The sequence below is a fragment of the Lontra canadensis genome, unplaced genomic scaffold (genome assembly GCF_010015895.1).
Source record: "Lontra canadensis isolate GAN:19392208 unplaced genomic scaffold, GSC_riverotter_1.0 scaffold177, whole genome shotgun sequence".
NCBI classification, from domain to species: domain Eukaryota; kingdom Metazoa; phylum Chordata; class Mammalia; order Carnivora; family Mustelidae; genus Lontra; species Lontra canadensis.
The window spans coordinates 35162-63024 of record NW_022631171.1 but is presented as its reverse complement, the minus strand read 5'-3'; the positions used below and the strand labels follow the sequence as shown (position 1 = coordinate 63024).

Here is a 27863-nt window from a genome sequence, read left to right as displayed (position 1 = left end):
TACTATAAAAGGCAAACATTTGTATATCTGATGATATTAATAATTGGAAATATGCATATTTAGCTCATTTCTAAGCTGTTCAGATTAGTACCAGCATAATGTATTGAATCTTGTAGTTATTTCATTCAGGATTTTTGTGTGTTACTGAAATAGTGTTTGGTCTGTGCAGTGGGCGTGGATTTAGAGGTGGGATGGGAAGAATGGAGAGGGTAAGAAAATTTCTAGTTTCTTATCTTTTAAGACAACAATAGTATTAATCTTTCTAGATGTCAGTGGAAAAACCCAAGAGTAAAATAATTAATGTAGCACTGTGTTCAGTTACTGAAAATTTCCTAAATAATTATTAATAGAATTCTGTGGTTTAAAATATATGTTTTTAAAGATGTCTCCAGAGGCATACCTGAGTGACTCGGTAGGTTGAGCATCTACCTTCAGCTCAGGTCGTGATCCCAGGGTCATGGGATCAAGTCCCACATCAGGCTCCTTGCTCAGCAGGGAACTTGCTTTTCCCTCTGCCTGCCACTCCCCCTGCTTGTGCATGTGAGCTCTCTCTCTGACAAAGAAATAAAATCTTAAAAAAAAAAAAACATTTCTCCAGAGACTCTGTGGACAAATGAAATAAAATATTAAGTAGAATAAGATTTTAGGAATCAGGTTATGTACCTGCTACTCAAGTGATTTACAAAATACTCTTCCACATTGCCAGTATAGTTGTTTTATACTTTCAATGAATTATGAAATACAGAACTATCATAATCAGGAGCCCTGGTCTGGGGTTTGTTTTTTTTTTAAATTACTGCTGTGTAAAGTCCATGTGTAGTTGTAATTTTGCACAAGCTAAAAATTCAAATCTATTTTAATCCTCTTTTTTAGCCCTTTATCACCTTAATGATTTATAGCTGAACTTTGGTTTGTATAATACTTTGGATCAGAAATGTGTGCAGATTGGACTTAGTTACAGTGAAATTAAGAAAAGTGAGAAAATGTTAACGTATGTAAGGTTTTCATTTATATTGGGCAAATGCTGCCTATATATAAGCAGTGGCTTTGTTAACTTTTTTGTAGCATTGCAAATGCAGCCTCTTATTAATTACACTGGATTATTGATAGTAACAATAAAATAGTTCGGTTTTAACTGCCTTTGTATGTTCTCTCTGTGCCAAACACTACATTGAATATTTTATGGTCTTTCAATTGCAATGATCAGAGAAAGCATGAAGGAGGCAGTATTTGCTCCTACCCTTATGTAGAAGCAAAGATGGGCTTGCAAACAACTAGGCAGGATCATCAGTATGAAGAAAGATCAGAGCTAGAGAAACATAGAGCTTTTCTGGATGTAATGGGTAATTCAGTTTGAAAAGAGGATAGGCCTTAGAAAGATATAGTGGTATCCAATTACTGAAGCCTTTACTATATGCTGTGTTTTTTGGATGTCATTGTGGGCAGAAGGAAGCCATTTAGGGATTTCAACAGAAGACAACTATAATGAGATAATAAATAGAAGATAACTGGTTGATATTCACATAGAGTTATAAGTAGGTGGTCAGAAACACAAACTGAAAATCTGTGAGAAGGATTAGTGATTACAGAAGGGTTGGGAGCTCCATAGAAATTATGCTTAATGCTGAAATCATATAAAATAGTAAAGATGGGCTAATAAGCACAGAGTCCTTCTGGCTCATCTGTATTTATGGATTAGATAGGAAAAGGAGCCAGAGAATGGTACTGTAGAGAAACCAGTGAAGTAATGCCCCAGACTTCCAGAGTTTGTGAAAGATTGTCTTCAGTGTTTAAGAGCCTCAAGTGAAAGGAGGTCATTGGTCATCTTTGACAGAATGTTTTTTATGGAGACTATCTATAAAAACACTACCAGTGTATTCTTTCAAGGGAAGGGGAACAGTGTTGAGAGAAATTTGTTAGGTTCCATGAATTCCAGAAAATTCATAGAAATAAAGCCAGGGAATAGGAGATTTTGAAGAGTAAAAAAGTTGGGTTGATCAAGCAAATTCCTTTAGAAGATAGAGACTGGTGTAAAAACAATGAATACTGTTAGGTTAAAAAAAAATGTAAAAAAAAATTAAAAAAGATTAAAAAAAAAGAAAAAGAAGATAGAGATTGATTATTAATAAAGATACCTCCAGGTACCTCCTGGTACTATATCCCTAATTATGTTTTCTAATATAATCAGTAATTTTTTACTGACATAATTATCCTGCTCTCAATTATATGAAAGTTTAAGTAGCATTCCCCATGCTTTTACTTTTCTGTATTTTTAAATTTTTTTCCTCTGAAACTGTGTATCAAAATGGTGAGAAATATATTTTAAATTGTTTGCTGAAAACTTCATTCATATGTTCTGTTGTCATTTAGCTTGATCCAAGGATTATTCGACCATTTATAGCAGAGTGCCGTCAAACTATTGCCAAACTTGATAATCAGAATATGAAAGCCATTAAAGGACTTGAAGACCGGCTCTATGCCCTGGACCAGATGATCGCTAGCTGCAGCCGATTGGTGAATGAACAGAAGGAACTCGCTCAGGTACTCATATCATTCTTCTCTCAGGAAAACCAGTTCATAGTTTCTCTATACCAGTCGTTTATGTGTAGTATCAGTTTGTTATACACCATTATTTTTACCACATCCTTGATTATTGTTAATGAATAATATTGTTTGCATGTAATAAGGAAGAAGATACATTCTTAATGTTCAGGTTTGATAACATGAGCTGAGGCCACTTTAAGTAGTAACTGAAAGATAAACCATGAAAATGCTGTCATCAGCTGGGGAAAAAACATGTGGAAAGAACATGATAAAGCAGTCATTGTACTAAACATTTGAGTACTTTCTGCTTCCCCCCTCAGAGAACTAAAAAAGAATACATGAGATTTGTAAAAGATAGGAGGAAAATGTGAAATCTTACAGATTACTAATACTTGGGTTTTTAGGTCTAATTTAATGCAGTGTTCTAAGAACTCTGTCAGAGATTTTATAACCAAAACAAAGTGATGGAATTGCAGAGTGGTTACTGTAGGCATTTTCTGCCACGCTAATGATTTTGCCCTCCATCCACTCTGGCAAAACACCAAAAGGGTTGACTTGCATAATCTTGATTCTAATATACATTTTTCTAGTTTAATGTTCTTCTGCAAATATTTTTCCTCCAATTGTGTTCTTAACATTAAAACATACAAATGGGTATAAATGTTTTATTTTACCTGCATGGCATTATACGGTGTGCAGTAGTTAGATAAAACATGTATATCCTTGCTTTAATTCTTCTAAAATAAGTTTTAAAATATTTATTGTATTTTTATGGTTTCCTAAGTGAATTCATCTGTCATTCCGACTCTTTTTTTCCTCCTGATTTTGGATCCGGCCCCGTTATTGTGAACTGAACCCCTTTATCTTGTGCTTTTGCACTGACTTGGAATCCCCTAGTATCAATGCTTGAATAGAAGGTGATAGTGGGTGTCATTGTTTAATTCTTTTTTTTTTTTTCTAAGATTTTATTTATTTGACAGACAGAGATCACAAGTAGGCAGAGAGGCAGGCAGAGAGAGAGAGAGGTGGAAGCAGGCTCCCTGCCGATCAGAGAGCCCGATGCAGGGCTCGATCCCAGGACCCCGGGATCAGGACCTGAGCCGAAGGCAGAGGCTTTAACCCACTGAGCCACCCAGGCGCCCCTCATTGTTTAATTCTTGATCCATAGAAAGTGGTATTTCACAACTAGAATGTTTCTAATAGTTTTTTCTCTTTGTGTTAATAGAAACCCTTTATCAGATTAAGAAAGTTATAGTCTGCTTCTAGTCTTGAACCATTCTTGAATTCTTGAAATGAACTCAACATGGTCATAATATATTGTCTTTTTCATGTATTTCTGAATTAAAGTGTAACATTTTGGCAAACTGAATTATATTGTGTGTATATGTTATTCATTCGGTATGTATTTGTCAAGTTGGGCATTGACTTTATGATGGCCTCAAAGTAAGTTGAGAAATTTTTTGATTAGAATATTCAGTCCAGGGGTACCTGGATGGCTTAATGGGTTAAGCCTCTGCCTTCACCTCAGGTCATGATCTCAGGGTCCTGGGATTGAGCTCTGCATTGGGCTGTCTGCTTGGCAGGGAGCCTGCTCCGCATGCCCCCCCCCCCACCTGCATCTCTGCCGACTTGTGATCTCTCTCTGTCAAATAAATAAAAACTTAGAAAAAAAGAATATTCAGTCCATTTATTTAATATAATTACTATTTGTTTTTAAGTCTATTATTTCTAATTTTTCTTCCAATTGTATCTCTTTCTGCTTTTGCCCTTTGGATTATTTTTATCATTTAAAAATAAAATTTAAAAATTTGGGGGACGCTTGGGTGGCTCAGTCAGTTAAGCATCTGACTCTTGAATTCATCTCAGGTCATGATCTCAGAGATACGAGATTGAGCCCCGTGTCGGGCTCCATGCTGGACATGGAGCCTGATTAAAATCTCTCCTACTTTGCCCCATCACCTCTGGTCATTTGCTCTCTCTTAAAATGATACATATATACATATATATATCATTTAAAAACTTACCATTAATAATTATTTTATCTTCCATATTAGCTTTTTTTCTTTTAAGTAATACATGCATCCTTTTAAGTTCGATAGGCATTAGAATATCTTAAAGTATCCTTTAGTGGAAAATTTAGTCTTTGTCATTTGAAAATTTCTTTAAATCACCTTTATTTCTGAAGGATGTTTTCTCTGGATATAGTATCTAGGCTTTCCATGATTTACTTCTAAGTTTTTAACAGTTTTACTATAATATGACAAAATGTGGTTTTCTTTGTATTTCTCCTTGCGTTGCGCTTGTAGTACTACTGGAAGCTGTGGTATAATGGCATATGTTTTGGGAAAATTGCCAGTTTCTCTTCAAATTTTGCCTTTGCCTTGCTCTTTCCCTTCTCATTCATTGATTCCATTTACACATGTATTAGACCTTTCATCTCATTCTCTTCATTTACCCTTATAGCCTGCATTTCCCATCATCATATCCATCTGTGCTTTATTCCAGGTATTTCTTTCGACCCAGATTAATTTTTTCTAGCTGTGAATAGCTGTTATTAAACCTATTTATTGATATGTAGTTTTTGTTTATTTTTTTAGCCCTACAATTTCAGTTTGGTTCTTTTGTTTATATAGTTTCAAATTATCTACCAAAATATTCAGACTCATCCATCATCTCTTTGATTACATTAACCATATAGTTATTTAAAATCTCTTTATCTGTTAACTCCATTACTTGTGCCTGTGTGTCTGTATATTTTCTGTTGTTTCCTATAGTTTAAATTGATGTGGTTTTGCCTTTTCATGTGCCTAATTATTCTTGATAAGAAAAACCCAGAGGATGCCTGGATGGTTCAGTTGGTTAAGCATCTGCCTTCAGCTCAGGTGGGGATCTGGCTCCTTGCTCAGCAGGGAACCTGCTTCTCCCTCTGCCTGCTCCTCCCCCTGTTTATGCTCTCTCCCTCTCTATCTCTGACAAATCTTAAAAAAAATAAATAAATAAAAACAGGAAATATGAAGCTTAAGATAACACTTCTGGAGAGAATTTGTTTGCATGTGGTAGGGGCTATCACAGTTTTACATTATCTTAATCTAACATCAGGGATTTAGGTGATGGGAAGTTGATCTTACAGTCCTTGTGATGGCCAGTCTACTTTTGTAGACTCTTACTCCATAGGATATAGCTTTTTGGGGTACTAATACAAAGTGTTTTCCATCTTCACTTCCTTTGGCTGGCCCTGATCTCCAGTTTTTTATTTCATAGCTCCTTGAGAATGTCAGAAGAATTGCTTTTTTTAATTCTTAGCTTTGGGCTCCTCTTCGGGAATCAGCACTTGTCTCTAGGGCAAAGAATTCCTAGTTGCTTAACTGGCCTCCCTAGGTTTCCTCCTTCTAGATCCTGGTTCTTCTCCTTCACTGCTTTCTTAGGTCTTTAGTAACTAATGCCATAGGAAGCTTGGTCTACATTATCATTAAATTATAGTTTACCATCACTTGAGACAGCTTTGAATTTCTAATTTTTTTGTTGTTTCTCCAAGGTCATTCTTTTTTAGCCCTCAATAGAATGAATCAAACATAATTTATTTAACTAGACTTCTTTTATAGTCATTTAGGTTGCTTCTAGTTTTTCTTGTTACAAACGTTTTAATATCCCAGGACATCTCTATCATTATGTGCATGTTGGGACAATCTTCAGTAATTGAATTGCTAGATTCTGGTGTGTTTGTGCAGTTTAAATATTAATTAGTAATGATATACCCTCCATAAAGGAAAAATCAGTCAACACTCCCCAGTAATTAATGAGAAGAGCAGTTTTCCTTATATCAGTATTTGCCATCTATTTCCTCTGAATTTTCATTTGCCAATTTTTTTATCCTAATGTTTCTGTAAGAATTTATTTTATATGTAATCTGGATAATCCTTTGTCTATTGTAAATAATACAGATACCGTCTCTTTGTTGATAGTGTCGTGAAGATTGTTAAACAGAAATTTTAAATTTTGATGGAGTCAGATGTATTAGTCATTTTTTCGTCTTTAATTTAATGAACTCATCATTCCTTTAAAATCTCCAGATTTCTTTATACCTCTTTCTCTGATTGAATAAACCAGGACTTCCTGTTTTCTTATCTAGATAATCTGTTTTCTCCTTTCTTTACTCTCAGATCTCTGGGGGGTTGGTGTGAGGGTGTGGGGCGAATATGTGTATAGTAGCTCTACTACAGTCCAGCAGCTAAAAGGAAGGGTTTTGCATTTGGTTATGTTAAAAAAAAAAAAATCTAATGCTGATGTTATCCTCATCTGCACTGGATTCAGCAAATGGAGTTGTGTAATACAAGAATAGGTCATTTTCCTGGAAGTGTATTTGCTTAATAAAGGACCTAATAGTACTTCTTTATTTTCTTTAAAAAATAGAGAAAGCATTTCTTGATCCTTTTTTGTTTCTCCTATATTTTTGTTTTTCAATTAGCAATAATCGCACCTCGGATAAACCTCATTGGCTACGATACTGCCACTGCGCAAAGCTATATATTTTTGTTTTTCAGGGCTGAAACCTTCCAGGGTTTCTTGAACCCAAACTGTAAAAAATATAGTAGATATGTCCTATACTGTTTCTGGGAAAATTTGAAAACTACTTTTTGGCATCCTGTGATCATAGAAGTACCTTGTCTAACCATCTTCTTTCCCCCTAATTTGTTCCCAGCTTTTGCTAATGTTTTAAGTTACAGTAGCTCATAGAATTTAACTTTTAGAACATAATACTCTTACTTTAAAAAAAAACAAACAGATTTTTCTGGGGTTTAGGCCTAGGTGTTTCAGTCGGTTAAGCTTCTGCCTTTGGCTGAGGTTATGATCTCAGGGTCCTGGGATTGAGCCCCACATCAGGTTCCCATTCAGGAGGTAGTCTGCTTCTCCCTCTTCCTCTGCCTCTCCCCCAGCTCCTTCTCTCTCGCTCTCTTTCTCTCAAATAAAAATGTTTATGTTTTTCTTGGATATTGATACCTCAAGTAGTAAAGTGTATAATAATCCTTTTTGACATTGAGAGGCAATTAAATTTAATTTAATTATTCCTCAGTGAATATTTTTAGTGTTCCTACATATGCTTCAATATAAGTGCATTATATATTCAGAATAAAACTGAATATGTAAAATATTAATATGGAAAATAGATGGAAATCAAGGCCTAGCAATCCATAGATGTCAGCTGGGCTTGCCTGAGTGAATAGCTTTGAGAGAAATTGGCTATAATAAGATAATTCTAAATGTGCTTATGAGAGATGAGGGATAACTTGTTGAAGTTAGGTATACATGGCTGTTGGAGCAACTTTTCACTCCTATATTTTTATGTGTTTGACTGCCAAGGGATGTATAAAGGCAAGGGTTTTAACTGAGACATCACTTTCACAGACAAGTTTTCTCTGATTTTGCAGTCTTGATCAGATCAGATATATTTTTTCTTAGCAGGTTGTACTTAAGCTATGTCATAATTACATTTAAGTGATTATGTGGGTTTTTTTTTTTTTTTTTTTTTAATGAAATTTCTTCTTTAAGAATACAGGCTCCAGGGCACCTGTCTGGCTTAGTTGGAAGAGCCCATGACTCTTGATCTTGTGGTCATGAATTTGAGTCCCACACTGGGTATAGAAATTAAGAAAAACAAAGAAAAAAATAATAAGCTCTAAGAAACCAGGTTTCTGATCTCTCTTCCTCGCTGCCCTAATCACAGTGCCTTGCAGGTTCTTTACGTGTAGTAAGTGCACAGTCAGTATTTACAGAATGAGGGGTGCCTAGTTGGCTCAGTCGGTTATGATCTGACTTGATTTGGGCTAAGGTCATGATCTCAGGGTCATGTGATTGAGTCCCAAGTTGGGCTTTGAGCTGGGTGTGGAGCCTGCATAAGATTCTCTCTCTCCTCCCCACTAAAAAAATAGAGACAGAGAGAGAGAGAGAGCAAGAATTTGGGGTAGGGTGGCCTTGAGTTTATGGAATGTTAGACTTCTCTATAAAAATCTGGTCTGGGACCTTTTTATTATTTGCAGATGTCTCATCTGTTAGTTTTATTATAGCTAATGTATTTTTTTTCCATTGCAGATATTTTTTTTTAATCAGTATTTCCTTCAGCATGTGGTCAGTAAAAGTAGATAAATTCAGATTAATCAATTTGAGGAGTTGATTTTAGATTTTGTATAAACACAATTTTGTGTAATTCATTCTAGCAACATAGCAGTTAAATCTTCTAACCACTCTTAAAGGAAAGGGAAAAGGGGGCACTTGGGTACCTCAGTTGAGTGTACAACTCTTGATTTCAGCTCAGGCGATGATCTCAAAGTTGTGAGATCAGGCCCCTACATCAGGCTCTATACTGAGCATGGACCCTACTGAAGATTTTCTGTCTTCTATCCCTCTGCCCCCCTCCCCACTTGCTCTCTTGCACTCTCTTTCTCGGAAAAAAAAGGAGAAAGAGAAAGAAGGGATGAGACAATGGAAGGAGATTTATTGTCTAAATATCTAATATGATAAAGACCAGTTCAGGCAGCTTAAAGAGAGTAGTTTTTTTAAGACCACAACACTTTTGAGGTTTATAGACACTTCTACCTTAACTGACAGAGAAACTTAACCGGATCTGTGAAGCTATGTTAACACTGGAGCCCTGAAAATTTATTCAGTGTGTATTATTTCTCTAGTAATATTTTTTTTAAGATTTTATTTATTTATTTGACAGATAGAGATCTCAGGTAGGCAGAGAGAGAGAGGAGGAAGCAGGCTCCCTGCCGAGCAGAGAGCCCAATGTGGGGCTTGATCCCAGGACCCTGAGATCATGACCTGAGCTGAAGGCAGAGGCCTTAACCCACTGAGCCACCCACGTGCCCCTAGTAATATTTTTATCTTTAAAGATTATCAACAAAATAAGAAAATAATAGGAAATTTGCTCCCTAAACCAAAAGTTCACAGAATACATCTTGAGGGGAGTTGTAAGTACTAAAGTAACTAAGAGCTAGTTAGATTTCTTTTGAATGTTGTCATTATTATTTAATTCTTATTAGATAACCTACTAGAACTTCAGAATTAGGATGTGGTATAGTTTAAGTTCTGCCTTCCATCATCACTCAGCTATGTAATTTTCTCTTAAACTTATATATCATATATATATCTATCCTTACTTACACATTAAAAAATACTAATACAAAATGACATCAGAGATTTTTATACTTTTTTAAACTTTTTTTATTGAAGTATAGTTGACATACAGTGTTACATTAGTTTTTAGGTCTACAAGAAAGTGACTGGACAATTCTTTACATTACTCATTGCTTAACATGATAAGTGTAATTATCATCTGTCACCATTAAACATTATTCCAGTATTGTTGATTATGTTCCCTATGCTGTACTTTTCATTCTGATGACTTATTTTAAGAAGCTTGTACTTCTTAGGTATTTTACTACTTAGTCTAAATATTACACTAAGGATGGTTTGACAAATACAGAAATTATTTTTTTTTTCAAATACAGAAATTATTGAAAGCAGATTTAAACGTTTTTTTTTTTTGTTTTTTTTTTTGTTTTAGATTTTATTTTATTTTTTTGACAGAGATCACAAGTAGTGAGAGAGCAGGCAGAGAGAGAGAGAGGGAGGAAGCAGGCTCCCCACTGAGCAGAGAGCCTGATGCGGGGCTTGATCCCAGGACCTTGGGATCCTGACCTGAGTCAAAGGCAGAGGCTTTAAACCACTGAGCCACCCAGGTGCCCCTAAACGTTTTTTCTTTTGGCAACTTTGGCATGTATGTGCTTTTGGTGTCAAGAAATTCCTCATTATTGCTTTAGAATTTAATTTGGGGGATTATATGTTTTTCTTGGATCAGTAAAACGTAGTGGAAACCTCTTAAGATTTTAATGCAATTGATAAAAGCAGTAAGTTATTTTTAAGTTCAGAAAAAAATATAGCCACAGTGGAGCATATAGCATATTGAAAAGGAAATAAGATATAAAATTCCTATTGGAATTGTTTTATTTTCAGATATTAAATGGTTTTGAGTTTAGTACATGTCATTTAAATTTAAATATTTTTTTTTGAAATTTAGGAAGACATGAAACAGAGAGAACTACCAAAAAGTTAGAAGACATGCTATTGTCAGCCATATTGTTAAGTTCCTAGACAGATAATTATTTACAGTAGCAAGTATGGCTGTCAGATGGACATGCAAATTATAAAACTCCTGTAATACAAAAACTGTTCAGTAAGCAGTAGGAAAAAGAACCTATAACTACAATAAAAACACTTAGTAATAACCTTAACAAGATGTCTTGGACCTTTTTTAAGTTTTTGCTGTTGGGTTTTTTTTTTTTTATGTTTTATACACACAACTATCTTATTTTAAATTAATTTAGAGCCTAAACACAATCCCTGCTTAGCGGAATGATGCAAAGTTCACCTATGAAAATAAATGAGTAAGGATAGCTAAGAAAAAATATAATAGTTATTTTTCTTATCAAATAATAAAATGTATTATAAAATTACACATTTAAGTCATTCTAATATGAGTAATGATATATATATAGTGGAACAAAATATAGTCCAGAAATAATGGAGAGAGGAATGACTTCTTAATAAAAAGTACAGAAAATTGATTGTTATTCATTTGGGGAAGGGTACAAAGTGCTATTGAATATCATTGGTTAGATTAGGTCAGTTATTTCATGGCTAAAATCAGTGACCATATTTTATTTAATACATGATCTGACTGACCCATGGTATAGTAGGAGTCTAGATGCATAAATTCTAGTTCTAATTTAACTATTAAGAGTGTCTGTCCTTGGATAAATTACTCTATCTTCCCAGTGTTTTTTTTTTTTTTTTCCTAGCTAGAAAATGAAACAACTAGATGAGCAGAGTTCTTAAAAATAATCTTTTTTAATGAATATATCTACATTCAGGATGGTAGATAATAAAATCTTTAAAAGTAGAACAGTTCATATTTAACAAAGATTTTCCTCTTAAATGAATGTTGGTATCTTTCATGAAACCAGGTTAATGTCCTTTAAAATATTTTCTTTCAAAGGGATTTTTAGCTAATCAGATGAGAGCTGAAAACTTGAAGGATGCATCTGTTTTACCTGATTTGTGCCTGAGTCACGCAAATCAGTTGATGATTATGTTGCAAAATCATAGAAAACTGTTGGATATTAAACAGAAGTGTACCACTGCCAAACAGGAACTAGCAAATAACCTACATGTCAGACTGAAGTAAGTGATTCTCTTACATCTAATTTTGGATGTTTCAAAGTGATTTTATAAAATTTCTGCCAAGTAATGGAGTACTTTTATTGTTATATTGAAATACTTGATTGGAATACTTGATTGGTTGATTAACTTGGGATTAGATTATTTTTATAGAGTTTTGTGTCTCAATTTCATTCTGTAGGTGGTGTTGCTTTGTAATGCTTCATGCTGATCAAGATGGAGAGAAATTGCAAGCTTTGCTCCGCCTTGTAATAGAACTGTTAGAAAGAGTCAAAATTGTTGAAGCTCTTAGTACAGTTCCTCAGATGTACTGCATAGCTGTTGTTGAGGTTGTAAGGAGAAAAATGTTCATAAAACACTACAGGGAGGTATGCAAGTTGAATTCTCTTTTCATTGTGTAAGAGCCTTAATGAGTTGGTTTATGATTATTAACATAAGCTTTCCTTCTCTTAGTGGGCTGGTGCTTTAGTCAAAGATGGAAAGCGATTATATGAAGCTGAAAAGTCAAAAAGGGAATCCTTTGGGAAATTATTTAGTAAGTGTTCTTTACTAATTTATTTTTAATGAAAACTGCTGTTTTTATTTGTCAATATGAATCTGTTATTATATAGCCTCTATGTGATTTAAGTTACCATTGAAATTTGGAGAAATATTCTTTTTAAGGTCTGTAAAGCTGAATCCATTGTTAAAACTTAAATATGAAGAATTGTTAATTTGTTTTTCAAAAACCAGAAATTTTTTTTCCTCTGAAATACAAAGTTATAAAATTATCATATTGTTAATTTCTTTACACAGGGAAGTCGTTTTTAAGAAATCGTCTGTTTAGGGGATTGGACTCCTGGCCCCCATCCTTTTGTGTATGTATTAATTTTCTAACTATGACTAAATTTTGTACGTATTCAAACCTTATTTCAGAAGTAGAGATATTTTCAGAAACATAGAATCTTTTTTTATCAACCTAAAAATGTTTTTGGTTTTAAAAGCCATTTGTCATGAAACTATTAAAGTATATTCATAGGTTTTGATGAAGAGTTTTCATAACACAGGAGGATAAGCCATATTACACTGTTAAGATATTGTCTAGGAGGAGTAGATTGTCTTATTATTTTGTCTTTGTCTTTTGCCCTCCTCTCATTCTCTTTATCTTTCCCTTCCCTCATCTCTCCTCATCCTTGTCCTTTCTTTTCCTTTTGTCCTCTCCTCTTTTCATTCTCTTCACCACCACCACCACCCTCATTTTATTCTTGTGTTTACTAATCAGAATAGGGTGACTCTTCAGGTGGCCTTCACTGAAATATTGAAAAATAAATGTGTTTTTAAACCAGGATTACTGGGGACCATTCGTTCTATTTCATGAGAAAAAATGATTCCATGGGTCAGAGAAGTTTGGGAAATGCTGTAGGCTTTTTGTTTGTTTTCTCTTCAGATGCACTGCTTAACTATTAAACATGTTTCTATACTGCGGGATTTTTAGGCCTTAAATGTATGAATCTTTTAATATCTAAAAATAAGTGATGTAATAGGGTGTCCCACACTCCTATATCTAGGACCCCCATTTAATGAAGAGCATCTTGACATCTCTAAATCTGCTTAGGTAATGATTGAAATGATTAGAGTCACTTTAAAAGTTGTATTTCTTGGCAATATTATAAAGAAATTGTAGGACTTACCAGGTAATTTTTTTTAAGAAACTGAAATTTACTAAGAGTTTTTTATTTTGGAAAATAATGGAAAGATGAAGTGAAAGGCAAGGAAGGACATGTTACATAGGAAAAAACTTTTTACCATATTAAAACACCAAGGCATCCTAATAAATGATAGGAATAGACATAGGGCTAAGGCTAGAGAGATCTTCATGGTCTTGTTATAAGTTAAAGAAAAATTTAGGAACAACCTATATGCTGGTGAAACAAATGGGTTTCTTTGATGTTGACAGGGTACTACCCCATTTTTTAAAAGCTGACGAGAAAAGGAGGAACAGCCACAGCAGTTGGATCACCAATAGCTGTGATCCCCAGTCATTTACAACTCAGAAAAATAGTATACCATGTTGGTCATTGAATAGTTCATTTTTATTTTATCCTATTTCTTAAATGTCAGTAGATGATTTGTAGCATTTTTGCTTCTTTGTTAATATTGAAATTAATCAGAATAAAAATTTATAAATTTGTACTGTATGTTTTTTGGTTTTTGTTTTGTTTTGTTTTGTTTTTGTACAGACACAGAAGCCTCGAAAGTTTGACTGTGAACTTCCAGATATTTCATTAAAAGATTTACAGTTTCTTCAATCATTTTGTCCTTCAGAAGTTCAGCCACTCCTCAGGTAAATATCATTCGTATTTTTAACTTTAGTAAACTTGATCTTAGCCAAAAGGCCGAGAAACGATTATTTTTAACTTTAGTTATCATTTAAAATACTTTAATTATTTTGGAGCTGTGGAAAGTAGCACTGATAGTCTCAGGAGATGCCATAATATAGAAATATTTTATGATAGACTGATATGCTGCTTTAGGAAATTTCTAGGGAATATGCAAATGATCAGAAAATGAAGATAAAGGAAATTAGTACCTTACATGTAATTAATTTTTTCTAGTAATTATTCTCACTTTGTGTATAGCGTGGGAGAGGTCTGATTCATCACTTCAGTGATTATGTCTTAGGTCTCTTAAGCTATTTTCTGGTGTTGATTAAAAGGGGATGATGGTACTGTAATTTTTTTTTTTTTTTTTTTTTTACAAAGATGGAAATATTTGGTTGTAGGCATCCATCTTTTCATTGTGGAGTCACAAATCTAATTATATTGCTTTCTGTTTCAGGGTCCCCTTACTTTGTGACTTTGAACCTCTACACCAGCATGTACTTGCTCTACATAATTTGGTAAAAGCAGCACAAAGTTTGGATGAAATGTCACAGACCATTACAGATCTATTGAGTGAACAAAAGGCAAATTAAGTTCCTTCAAATGGTTTGTTTCATTAGCGTAAAATATTTGTTGCTACAGCTCTGTAAGCCTATCCCCTCTCTTTTCCAGGCATCCATGAGTCAGACATCCCCACAGTCGGCTTCGTCACCAAGGATAGAAAGTGCAACAGGAATTGCAACTACTACCTCACCAAGAACTCCTCCTCCACTCACTGTTCAGGATCCCTTATGTCCTGCAGTATGTCCCTTAGAAGAATTATCTCCAGATAGCATTGATGCACATACATTTGATTTTGAAACTATCCCCCATCCAAACATAGAACAGACTATTCACCAAGTTTCATTAGATTTAGATTCATTAGCAGAAAGCCCTGAATCAGATTTTATGTCTGCTGTAAATGAGTTTGTAATAGAAGAAAATTTGTCATCTCCTAATCCTATAAGTGATCCACAGAGTCCAGAAATGATGGTGGAATCACTTTATTCATCTGTTATCAATGCGATAGACAGTAGACGGATGCAGGATACAAATGTATGTGGTAAAGAGGATATAGGAGATCATGCTTCTCTAAATGTCCAGTTGGAAAAATGTCGAGTTGTTGCCCAAGACTCACACTTCAGTATACAAACCATCAAGGAAGACCTTTGCCACTTCAGAACATTTGTACAGAAAGAACAGTGTGACTTCTCAAATTCTTTAAAATGTACAGCACTAGAAATAAGAAACATTATTGAAAAAGTAAAATATTCTCTGGAAATAACACTAAATGAAAAACATCAAAAAGAGCTGCAGTCTTTAAAAAGTGAATACGAAGGCAAACTTGATGCACTAATGAAAGAAAGTGAAGAAAATGAAAACAAAATTAAAAAGCTTAAAGGAGACTTGGTATGCCTGGAGGAGGTTTTACAAAATAAAGATAATGAATTTGCTTTGGTTAAACATGAAAAAGAAGCTGTTATCTGCTTGCAAAATGAAAAGGATCAGAAGTTGTTAGAGATGGAAAATATAATGCACACTCAAAATTGTGAAATTAATGAACTGAAACAGTCACGAGAGATAGTATTAGAAGACTTAAAGAAGCTCCATGTTGAAAATAATGAGAAGATGCAGTTGTTGCGGACAGAACTTCAGTGTTTAGAGCAAAGTCATCTAAAGGAGTTAGAGGACGCTCTGCGTGTCAGGCACACTCAGGAGTTTGAGAAAGTTATGGCAGACCATAAAGTGTCTTTGGAGAAACTAAAAAAGGAAAATCAACAACGAATCGATCAGGTACAAGAGTCTCATGCCACAGTTATCCAGGAGAAAGAACAACAGCTACAGGAATTAAAACTGAAGGTTTCAGATTTGTCTGACATGAGATGTAAGTTAGAGGTTGAACTTGCATTGAAGGAAGCAGAAACTGATGAAATAAAAATTTTGCTGGAAGAATGCAGAGCCCAGCAGAAGGAGACCTTAAAATCTCTCCTTGAACAAGAGACAGAAAATTTGAGAACAGAGATAAGTAAACTAAACCAAAGGATTCAGGATAATAATGAAAACTATCAGGTGGGCTTGGCAGAGCTAAGAACTTTAATGACAATTGAAAAAGATCAGTGCATTTCAGAGTTAATTAGTAGACATGAAGAAGAATCTGATATGCTTAAAGCTGAATTAAACAAAGTAACGTCATTGAATCACCAAGCATTTGAAATAGAAAAAAACCTGAAAGGAGAAATAGCTGAACTGCAGAGTAAATTGGACATAGAATTGAGTGCTCTTGAAAAACAAAAAGATGAAAAACTCACCCAACAGGAAGAGAAGTATGAAGCTATTATTCAGAAACTTGAGAAAGACAAAGAGAAACTTGTCATGAGCCAGGAACAAGACAGAGAACAGTTAATTCAGAAGCTTAATTGTGAAAAAGAAGAAGCTATTCACACTGCCCTAAAAGAGTTTAAATTGGAGAGAGATGCTGTTGAGAAAGAGTTACTAGAAAAAGTTAAACATCTTGAGAATCAAATAGCAAAGAGGTAAGAATTGCTTTAAAATTTAAAATTTAAATATTGGTGATTCAAATTTTAATTATTTATATAATCACAGTACCGTGATTTACTTCCTTATCGTAGGCCAATATAGTAATAGAGATATTTTTATAAACTACAATCTTTTACTTTATATTCATTGTTTCTTGTAAACATTCAAAAAATAATAGACTGCATAAGCTCATTAGTGGCTTTTAAAAATGGCTGAGTATCTTGGATTTTCAGAGTAATTATTTTTTGAAAATTTCATATGTTTTGGGCTTCTTTCTTTTTAATTAATTAATTTCCCTTTTTTGGTTTATTGATGTTTTTACCTAATTTCTTCTGTTGAAAATTACTCTACCATTCCTTTTAAATAGCATATGTGTGAAAGATAATAGTTACATCTGAGTAGTGTTCACTTATTAAAGAGTAAATTCCAAATTGGCTAAATGTTTCATCACTGTTATTTCCTTGATATTACAATTTTGGTCATTTCCTCTGTGGTTCAAAAGATAATGTCTTTAAATTCCAGGTTTTATACAGTGATGGGTTTTTTTGTTTGTTTTGTTTTGCATTTTTAATATTGTGACTGTCTGATATTACTACCTTTTGATGAGTATTTCTGCTCTTTAAATTTCATTGACGGGCTTTATGGCCTAATGACTAACTTCTAGACCATTATCAATTAGTTCTGTCATTAATTCTTCTCAGTGAATATATTTGTAGGTTTGAATACCTTATATACTTTAACCTATTTCTTGCCTCATCACTTTTATGACATCTTGTGATATACTCTGCTGTGTACTTTTCATATACTGGCATTCAGTTAAACCTCCCACTCTGTTTTGAAAACAAGAACTCTTTATGTATTCTTGGCAGATTGGAGGGTTTAATACAGTAATTAGGGCCTGCACAAATGTTTAGAGAGCTGGGGGAGCTAAGGTCAAGGGAATGACTGCTGAAAATCAGGAAAGCTCTGGGTGAAATATCAGGAAAATAGATGCTGAAGTACCCACCAAAGCTGAGAGTTATTCATGGCTCACTGGAAAATTGCTGTAGCAACCAAGAATCTCTTCAAAGCCCCAGTAATGTGGCTCAGTCTGCAACACAAAAGGGTAGTTCCCAGTTACTTGACAGGAAGCTCCTGTGAAATTTCATCAGGGTGCACCAAGCTTTCCTGCTCTCCAGTCTTGTACATATTCTTTTTACTGGCAAACTTGCAGTTAGAAGGGGATTCTGGGAAATACACATTTCTGCAGTACAGTACAGATGAGACTCTAAAAGAGGGATGAGAGTGATGGATGGATGATGACAGTCCAGTACTGTATATACCCCATTTCCAACCCAAGGATCCTTCTTTTTTCATTTACCCATATTGAACTTCCAAATAAAGACACTTAAAATGTCATGTTTCTGTTGGACATGATTCAGCTTATGTCTTTCATATCTCCTCAGATAGTCTCACCCTCTTCCAAAAGAGTTATTCTTCCAAATAACTTACGTCATTGCAGCCATCCTAGAACTCTGTTCATTTTTCTTTCTGTACAGACACAGTCTCTGTTTGATATTCTGTAGGTTAAATACTGAAATACAGGTTTAATTACAATTGTCACAATACTTACTACATATTGAGATACCAAGAGAAGGTATAAGGATAAAAAAAGAAATTCATCCTTATGTGTAGACCTAATTGTGGTGGTCTTTATTTCTATAACTAGTCTCATAACCCTAGTAGGTATTTACAGCTTCCTTCTTTTTTTTTTTTCCTTCTATTTTTTTTACCTTAGACATTACCTCAGCTGATTTTACTTGACCAGAAGGGACTGCCAATAATGATTCCTCCTGTAATACAGTCGCTGTAGTTTCTCATTTGACTGTTTATCAGTGGACATGGAAGTGCCAAGAGATACCCTAGAAAAGCTTCTGACTTCCAGGCATATTCCTCTGCCTTACTGTTTAGGAACAACTGTTTCTCATTGATAATTAAGTTAAATATCAATATATAACTGCAGCTTCCTTCTTTTTGTGTTGATTCAGTGCTGTGATGAGCCATAGGTATCCCTATGGTAGCTTAAGCTTCCAGTGAGTGGGACCCTGGTGGTGTCTCCTGGTAAAGGAATTCTTGGGGAAGCCATACTGGCACAATCCAAAGTTGTAGGGATGAGAAGCAAAATTTTTGCTGTTGGCTCATTGGAATAATAGTTATTCCAATTTTTTTTTCTTGTATTAAATCTTTATTTAAATTCTAGTTAGTTTAACATGTGTTATTCCAGTTTTTATCGTTGGTTCTCCAACCTATATATTCTAACTGTGGGAGAATTAGTTTCACATAGTAATAATCTGATTCAGGGTATGTTCTGCATTCTCTGCTCTAGCCATTCAAAATGACAGGGTACCTGAGTGTCTCATTCGGTTAAGGTCTAACTCTTGATCTCAGCTCAGGTCTTGATCTCAGGATCATGAGTTCAAGCCCTGCATTGGGCTCTACACTGGGCAGGGAACCCATCTGGTACTGTAATGAGTTTTTAATGTTTTGATCCACAGTTTTATCAAACCAGCTGTTTAATGATTGGCATTTGTGGTAAGATAAGTGATTTCCATGGGCATGAGGCTATAGCTACATACGTTTCACTGTACAATGAAATTCCATGTTTAGAAGCAATTCTAGTAGAGTATCATAGCAGTGAATAAGCCTTTTTGTATGTTCAGGAATGGTAGTTTTTGCAGAAATACTGTGGGCATGGAAAGTAATTCTATATGGAGTATAATAGACTGTTATTGTGAAGATAGATTACTGTTCTTTTTGATAGAAGCAGTCCAGTGTAATCAGCATGCCACCAAGTAGCTGGCTGGTCTCCCAGAGGAGCACTACAGTATCAGGGGGCTCACTGCTAGTTTCTAAATACATAGAAGTCCATATTACTGAGCCTATATGTAACCTCACTTCCTGCCTATACGGACAGTTGTTCGTCAGCCTTTTGAATAGAACTGATTGATACTCCAGAATGTTCAGGTTGCCCATCTGATTATTAAGAGGTTCCTCACAGTCAGACATAATATATTCAGAGAACTTACATATCCTCATACTTAACATATCCTGCACATTTCAAGAGGCTGGTCCTTATTTCTTTTCCAGAAATCTTCCCACCAGGTTTCAATCTAGTTTCTTTAAAGTCTCTCACTATCCACCCAAAGGCTGGCTAATCTCCATGAATCACTGCAAATCTTTGCCCCTGGCCATTTGTCCTCTTTAGTAACTTTAGGTACACTGCTTAACATATTGCCAGTGGGAAGATTCCCCTTCACTACTGTTCTTTAGAACCACTTCTCAGTGGGGCTCTAATACCTCAACTGTACTTTTGAATAGTGTCAGTATATTTTACAGAATCATGATGAAACCAAGCCTGCCAGTTTTTTTTTCACTCAGTCAATGTCAGAATTGTGATGGAGAGAAAGGAGGCAGTGTAGCAGGAGAAGGCCCCTTGGGAACCTTAAACCTCTTGACCTGTTTGTGCCATATTTGTGCCATATTTTGTTGGATCTCATGTATGCCACATCTAACTCGTGATGGTACATTGCAGTGTATACCCAACTTTATGGTTTCATGACCTAGACAGCATTACCTTATGATGGGTAGCTCAGGACACAGTATCTTGGGAGACCATGGTCAGTCTTTCAATCTCTGCGGACACAGAGGCAAGCCACTTTACAACAAAAAAACAGTTATGGGGGCGCCTGGATGGCTCAGTGGGTTAAGCCTCTGCCTTTGGCTCAGGTCATGATCTCAGGGTCCTGGGATCTAGCCCCACATCAGGTTCTCTGCTCGGCAGGTAGCCTGCTTCCCCCTCTCTCTCTCTGCCTGCCTCTCTGCCTACTTGTGATCTCTCTGTCAAATAAATAAATAAAATCTTAAAAAAAAAATAGTTATGCACTTCAAAATTCTAAGGGTCTCAACTGTGATTCTCCTATATGACTTGTCAAAAGTTCTATACATTATTAATTTCTGCTATAGACACTTCAAGCATCTTCTGGGAGATGTGCGTCAAAGGGAAAAGCAACTTGCATGTTGCCCTGGACCTTACACGGAATAGGGAATCATTTCATTAATGAGTCAGAGCAGCACACCCAGTTGTACTGTACATTTTGCCTCCAAAATTCAGAGATGATCACCTACAATGTAGCTAGTCCCTTCACCTTAGAGGGGACATCTCATATGATTGGACCACTGAATACTTAGAAATTTCACTGTACTGACAAGCTCCTGAATTTTCATGGTCATTATTGCTCATCCTCTGGCACTCCTTTGTCGTCACCTGGTAGCTGAGGTAGTTGCTACTTCCTATTTACTCGGCCTAAGGAGCATAAATGCTATAAATGTATTGGATTAATATGATACCTTCCTCCCCCTTTCCCCACCTCCTCTCAGATTAGTATTGATATTTTGAGGAATAGCATGAAGACCAGTATCCCTACCAACTAGATTTTTCTTAATTTTTATTTTTTTAATTTCTTTTCAGTGTTCCGGAATTCATTGTTTATGCACCACACCCAGTGCTCCATGCAATACGTGCCCTCCATAATACCCCCAACCAGGCTCACCCAACCTCCTCCCCACTCCAAAACCCTCAGATTATTTTTCAGAGTCCATAGTCTCTCATGGTTTGTCTAAACCCCCAATTTCCCCCCAACTCCCTTCTCCTCTCCAGCTCCCCATGTCCTCTGTGTTATTCCTTATGCTCCACAAATAAGCGAAACCATAATTGACTCTCTCTGCTTGACTTATTTCACTCAGCATAATCTCTTCCAGTCCCGTCCATGTTGATAGAAAAGTTGCATATTCATCCTTTCTGATGGAGGCATATGTACTGCATAGTATATATGGACCACATCTCCCTTACCATTTGTCCGTTGAAGGGTATCTTGGTTCTTTCCACAATTTGGAGACTGGCCATTGCTGCTATGAACATTGGGGTACAGATGGTCCTTCTTTTCACTACATCTGTATCTTTGGGGTAAATACCCAGTAATGCAATTGCAGGGTCACAGGGAAGCTCTATTTTTACTTTCTTAAGGAATCTCGACACTGTTTTCCAAAGTGGCTGCACTAACTTGCATTCCCACCAGCAGTGCACAAGGGTTCCCTTTTCTCCACATCCTCTCCAACACATTTTGTTTATGGTCTTGTTAATTTTGGCCATTCTAAGTGGTATAAGGTGGTTTTGATTTGAATCTCCCTGATGGCCAGTGATGATGAACATTTTTTCATGTGTCTGTTAGCCATTTGTATGTCTTCATTGGAGAAGTATCTGTTCATGTCTTCTGCCCATTTTTTGACATGATTATCTATTTGTGTGTATTAAATACTAGATTTTAACAGAGAACTAGAGAACTGGTATAATCCAGAGATAAGACATTGGAAGTGTGTTGCTGTTGTTGTAGGTAAAATCTAACTGCTGCTTGTGGTCTGTACTAGAGGTTGCAAACTGCCCTGTGGGAATCCCGCTTATCACTTGTTTTTGTAAATACAGCTCTATTGGAATATACACAGATGCCCGTTCCTTTACCTATTTACCACTTGTGGTTGCTTTTGGAAGAGTTGAGTAGGTATGACAGATGATCTCACTAAAATGTTTACTTTTTCCCTTTAGAAAAAGTTTGTCAGCCTCTAGTATGTATTATGAAGAGGGAAGAAATCACTAAGTCACTAGCTCCATGTCAGGCAGTAATGGCCTTGTTGATTTACTCCAGCAGAAGGGTCATATGTGAAATAAGTTTCCTTGGAGTCACTACCTGATTAAATTTATGAGGATCCATTGCTTATTGTTGTATATTTTCTATAGGACACATAGTTAAGTTGAATAAGAACATTATAAAAATTGCCCTTACATCATATGAAATGAGAGACTGTTTTAGAGATTTTACTTGGCTTTTTTTATCATAATAGTTCCTTAGTTCCGTGAGTAAGGGAACCAACAAGGAGTCTCCAACAATAACTTTTATGTATATCCCACTGGATTCTGGATGTAAAGATGTATTTTATCATTTGTCCATGATAAAGGACCCACTGGACCCAAACCCCATTTATCACTTGGCTGTCAGTAATCTCCTGATGGACCACAGTGGCATCAGAACCCCCTCAGAGCCAGTATTCATTTGTCCCCCAAACGTTGGTTAACTACTTTACCAGAATACACACTAAGCCTGAGAAGTGGACACAGGTCCCTATGCTAAAGACTATGGAGACAGCATTATAAAACTTTGGCATTGTAGTTGATGACTGAGTCAGATGTTGGGGTTAGGTGAAGGGTGATGAAGAGTTTTTTTAGAAAAAGATTTTTAAAAAGTTTTAATAATCCTTTGTCATCCCTCTGTTATGGCACTGTGGACAGCCAGTGCCAAAGATTTTTCTGGGTCAGACCTGATTGCTGCTCTGGCTCTGCTGCTTATAATAGTACTGCATCATATCTCTGGTTAAGTGCCACTAATGGGCCTCTACCACTGCAGAATTCTGTATTCTCATTATAAATTTATTGAATTTCAGTGATTTTTCTCTCCCTCTGCTATCCCTGCCCTGCAGAGTACTACAGAGAAGCTTTTTTTTAAATCAACATATAATGTATTATTTGTTTCAGGGGCACAGGTCTGTAATTCATCAGTCTTACACAGTACACTGCACTCACCACAACACATACCCTCCCTGATGTCCATCACCCAGCCACCCCATCCTCCCCACCCCTCTACACTCCAGCAACCCTCAGTTTGTTTCTTGAGGTGAAGAATCTGTTACGATTTGTCTCCCTCTTGCCAACTTCTATCATTATGTATTTCCCTCTTACTTACATGTAATTGGAAAAGAGGAATATTTGAATAACTTTCAGATACTTGTGGACATTTCCTTGATACTAAGTCAAAGTCCAATAAATGATTATTTCTTTTTCAATTAAATTTTTAATTTTTTTATTAACATATAATGTCTTATTAGCCCCAGGGGTACAGTTCTGTGAATCGCCAGGTTTACACATTTCACAGCACTCACCATAGCACATACCTTCCCCAATGTCCGTAACCCCACCACCCTCTCCCTACCCCTCTCCCCATGGCACCCCTCACTTTGTTTTGTGAGTTTAAGAGTCTCTTATGGTTTGTCTGCCTCCTGATCCCATCATGTTTCATTTATTCTTTTCCTACCCCCTAAACCCCCCACATTGCATCTCCACTTCCTCATATCAGGGAGATCATATGATAGTTGTCTTTCTCCACTTATTTCACTAAGCATAATACCCTCTAGTTCCATCCACGTCATTGCAAATGGCAAGATTTCATTTCTTTTGATGGCTGCATAGTATTCCATTGTATATATATACCACCTCTTCCTTATCAGTTCATCTGTTGATGGACATCTAGGTTCTTTCCATAGTTTGGCTATTGTGGATATTGCTGCTATAAACATTTGGGTGCACGTTCCCCTTCAGATCACTACATTTGTATCTTTAGGGTACATACCCAGTAGTGCAATTTCTGGGTCATAGGGTAGCTCTATTTTCAACTTTTTGAGGAAGCTCCATGCTGTTTTCCAGAGTGGTTGCACCAGCTTGCATTCCCACCAACAGTATAGGAGGGTTCCCCTTTCTCCACATCCTCGCCAGCATCTGACATTTCCTGACTTGTTAATTGTAGCCATTCTGACTGGTGTGAGGTGGTATCTCATTGTGGTTTTGATTTGTATTTCCCTAATGCCAAGTGATGCGGAGCACGTTTTCTTGTGTCTGTTGGCCGTCTGGATGTCTTCTTTGTGGAAATTTGTCTGTTCATGTCCTCTGCCCATTTCTTGATTGGATTGTTTGTTCTTTAGGTGTTGAGTTTGATAAGTTCTTTCTAGATTTTGGATACTAGCCCTTTACCTGATATGTTGTTTGCAAATATCTTCTCCCATTCTGTCAGTTGTCCTTTGGTTTTGTTAACTGTTTATTTTGCAGAGCAAAAGTTTTGATCTTGATGAAGTCCCAATAGTTCATTTTTTCCTTGCTTCCCTTGCCTTTGGTAATGTTCCTAGGAAGAAGTTGCTGCGGCTGAGGTCGAAGAGGTTGCTGCCTGTGTTCTCAGGGATTTTGATGGATTCCTTTTTCACATTGAGGTCCATCCATTTTGAGTCTGTTTTCGTGTGTGGTGTAAGAAAATGGTCCAGTTTCATTTTTCTGCATGTGGCTGTCCAATTTTCCCAACACCATTTGTTGAAGAGACTGTCTTTTTTCCATTGGACATTCTTTCCTGCTTTATCAAAGATGAGTTGACCATAGAGTGGAGGGTCTATTTCTGGGCTCTCTATTCTGTTCCATTGATCGACATGTCTGTTTTTCTGCCAGTACCATTCTGTCTTGATGATGACAGCTTTGTAATAGAGCTTGAAGTCCAGAATTGTGATGCCACCAACTTTGGCTCTCTTTTTCAATATTCCTTTAGCTATTCCGAGGTCTTTTATAGTTCCATATAAATTTTAGGATTATTTGTTCCATTTCTTTGAAAAAAATGGATGGGATTTTGATAGGGATTGCATTAAATGTGTAGATCGCTTTAGGTAGCATAGACATTTTCAGAATATTTGTTCTTCAAATCCATGAGCATGGATCATTTTTCCATTTCTTTGTGTCTTCCTCAACTTCTTTCATGAGTACTTTATAGTTTTCTGAGTACAGAGTCTTTGTCTCTTTGGTTAGGTTTATTCCTAAGTGTCTTATGGTTTTGGGTTCAATTGTAAATGGGATCCATTCCTTAATTTCTCTTCCATCTGTCTTGTTTGTTGGTGTAAAGAAATGCAACTGATTTCTGTGCATTGATTTTATATCCTGAGACTTTACTAAATTCCTGTACAAGTTCTAGCAGATTTGGAGTGGAGTCTTTTGGGTTTTCCACATACAGTATCATATCATCTGCAAAGAGTGCTAGTTTGACTACTTCTTTGCCGATTTGGATGCCTTTAATTTCTTTTTGTTGTCTGATTGTTGAGGCTAGGATTTCTAGTACTATGTTGAATAGCAGTGGTGATAATGGATATCCCTGCCATGTTCCTGACCTTAGCAGAAAAGCTCTCAGTTTTTCTCCATTGAGAATGATATTTGTGGTGGGTTTTTCATAGATGGCTTTAATAATATTGAGGTATGTGCCCTCTTTCCCTACACTTTGAAGAGTTTTGGTCAGGAAGGGATGCTGTGCTTTCTCAAATGCTTTTTCAGCATCTATTGGGAATATCATATGGTTCCTATTCTTTCTTTTATTAATGTATTATATCACATTGATTGATTTGCGGATGTTGAACCAACCTTGTAGCCCAGGAATAAATCCCAATTGGTCATGGTGAATAACCGTTTAATGTACTGTTGGACCCTATTGGCTAGTATTTTGGTGAGAATTTTTGCCTCTGTGTTCATCAAGGATATTGGCCTGTAATTCTCTTTTTTGATGGGGTCTTTGTCTGGTTTTGGGATCAAGGTAATGCTGGCCTCATAAAACGAGTTTGGAAGTTTTCCTTCCATTTCTATGTTTTGGAACAGTTTCAGGAGAATAGGAATTAATTCTTATTTAAATGTTTGGTAGAATTCCCCTGGGAATTCATCTGGCCCTGGGCTCTTGTTTGTTGGGAGATTTTTGATGACTGCTTCAATCTCCTAACTGGTGCATCCATTTCTTCCAGATTGTCAAATTTGCTGGTGTATAGTTGCTCATGATATGTTCTTATAATTGTTTGTATTTCTTTGGTGTTGGTTGTGATCTCTCCTCTTTCATTCATGATTTTATTTATTTGGGTCCTTTCTCTTTTCTTTTTGATAAGTCTGGCCAGGGGTTTATCAATCTTATTAATTCTTCAAAAAACCAGCTTCTAGTTTCATTGATTTGTTCTTTTGTGGTTTTTTGGGTTTTTTTGTTGTTGGTTGTTTTTTGTTTTTTTTTTTTTTTTTTTTTTTTCTATTTCATTGATTTCTGCTCTGATCTTTATGATTTTATCTTCTCCTGCTGGGTTTACGCTTTCTTTATTGTTCTTTCTCCAGCTCCTTTAGGTGTAGGGTTAGGTTGTGTATTTGAGACCTTTATTGTTTCTTGAGAAAGGCTTATATTTTCCTTTTAGGGGTGCCTTTGCTGTGCCCCACAGCTTTTGAACCGTTGTGTTTTCATTATCACTTGTTCCCATGAATTTTTTTCAATTCTTCTTGAATTTCCTTGTTGACCCATTCATTCTTTAGAAGGATGCTCTTGTATTTGGGTTCTTTCCAAATTTCCTCCTGTGATTGAGTTCTAGCTTCAGAGCATTGTGGTCTGAAAATATGCAGGGAATGATCCCAGTCTTTTGGTACCAGTTGAGACCTGATTTAGGACCGAGGATGTGATCTATTCTGGAGAATGTTCCATGTGCACTAGAGAAGAATGTATATTCTGTTGCTTTGGGATGGAATGTTCTGAATATATCTGTGATGTCCATGTGGTCCAGTGTGTCATTTAAGGCCTTTATTTCCTTGTCGATCTTTTGCTTGGATGATCAGTCCATTTCAGTGAAGGGAGTGTTAAAGTCCCCTACTATTATTGTACTATTGTCGATATGTTTCTTTGATTTTGTTATTAATTGGTTTGTATAGTTGGATGCTCCTGTGTTAGGGGCATAGATATTTACAATTGTTAGATCTTCGTATTGGACAGACCCTTTGAGTATGATATAGTGTCCTTCCTCATCTCTTATTATAGTCTTTGGCTAAAATCTAATTGATCTGATATAAGGATTGCCACTCCAGCTTTCTTTTGATGTCCATTAGCATGGTAAATTGTTTTCCACCCCCTCACTTTAACTCTGGAGGTGTCTTTGGGTCTAAAATGAGTTTCTTATAGACAGCATATTGATGGGTTTTGTGTTTTTTTATGCATTCTGATACCCTGTGTCTTTTGATTGGGGCATTTAGCCCATTTACATTCAGAGTAACTATTGAGAGATAAGAATTTAGTGTCATTGTATTGCCTTTAAGGTGACTATTACTGTATATTGTCTCTGTTCCTTTCTGATCTACTACTTTTAGGCTCTCTCTTTGCTTAGAGGACCCCTTTCAATATTTCCTGTAGAGCTGGTTTGGTGTTTGCAAATTCTTTCAGTTTTTGTTTGTCCTGGAAGCTTTTA

General features: G+C 35.9%; 1 protein-coding gene and 1 pseudogene across 6 annotated transcripts in view; one reads left to right on the top strand and one right to left on the bottom strand.

Moving 5' to 3' along the window:
* Positions 1-27863, top strand: part of RB1CC1 (RB1 inducible coiled-coil 1) — a 91924-nt gene that overhangs the window by 33932 nt on the left and 30129 nt on the right. For all 6 annotated transcript variants that reach the window (XM_032846603.1, XM_032846602.1, XM_032846599.1 and 3 more), the window contains 8 exons: positions 2371-2541; positions 11600-11784; positions 11963-12149; positions 12235-12316; positions 12577-12638; positions 14001-14104; positions 14599-14725; positions 14814-16714. In XM_032846603.1, coding sequence (XP_032702494.1) covers positions 2371-2541; positions 11600-11784; positions 11963-12149; positions 12235-12316; positions 12577-12638; positions 14001-14104; positions 14599-14725; positions 14814-16714 — 2819 coding nt within the window. The remainder of the gene's footprint in view (positions 1-2370; positions 2542-11599; positions 11785-11962; positions 12150-12234; positions 12317-12576; positions 12639-14000; positions 14105-14598; positions 14726-14813; positions 16715-27863) is intronic.
* LOC116860552 lies at positions 6907-7066 on the bottom strand (annotated as a pseudogene).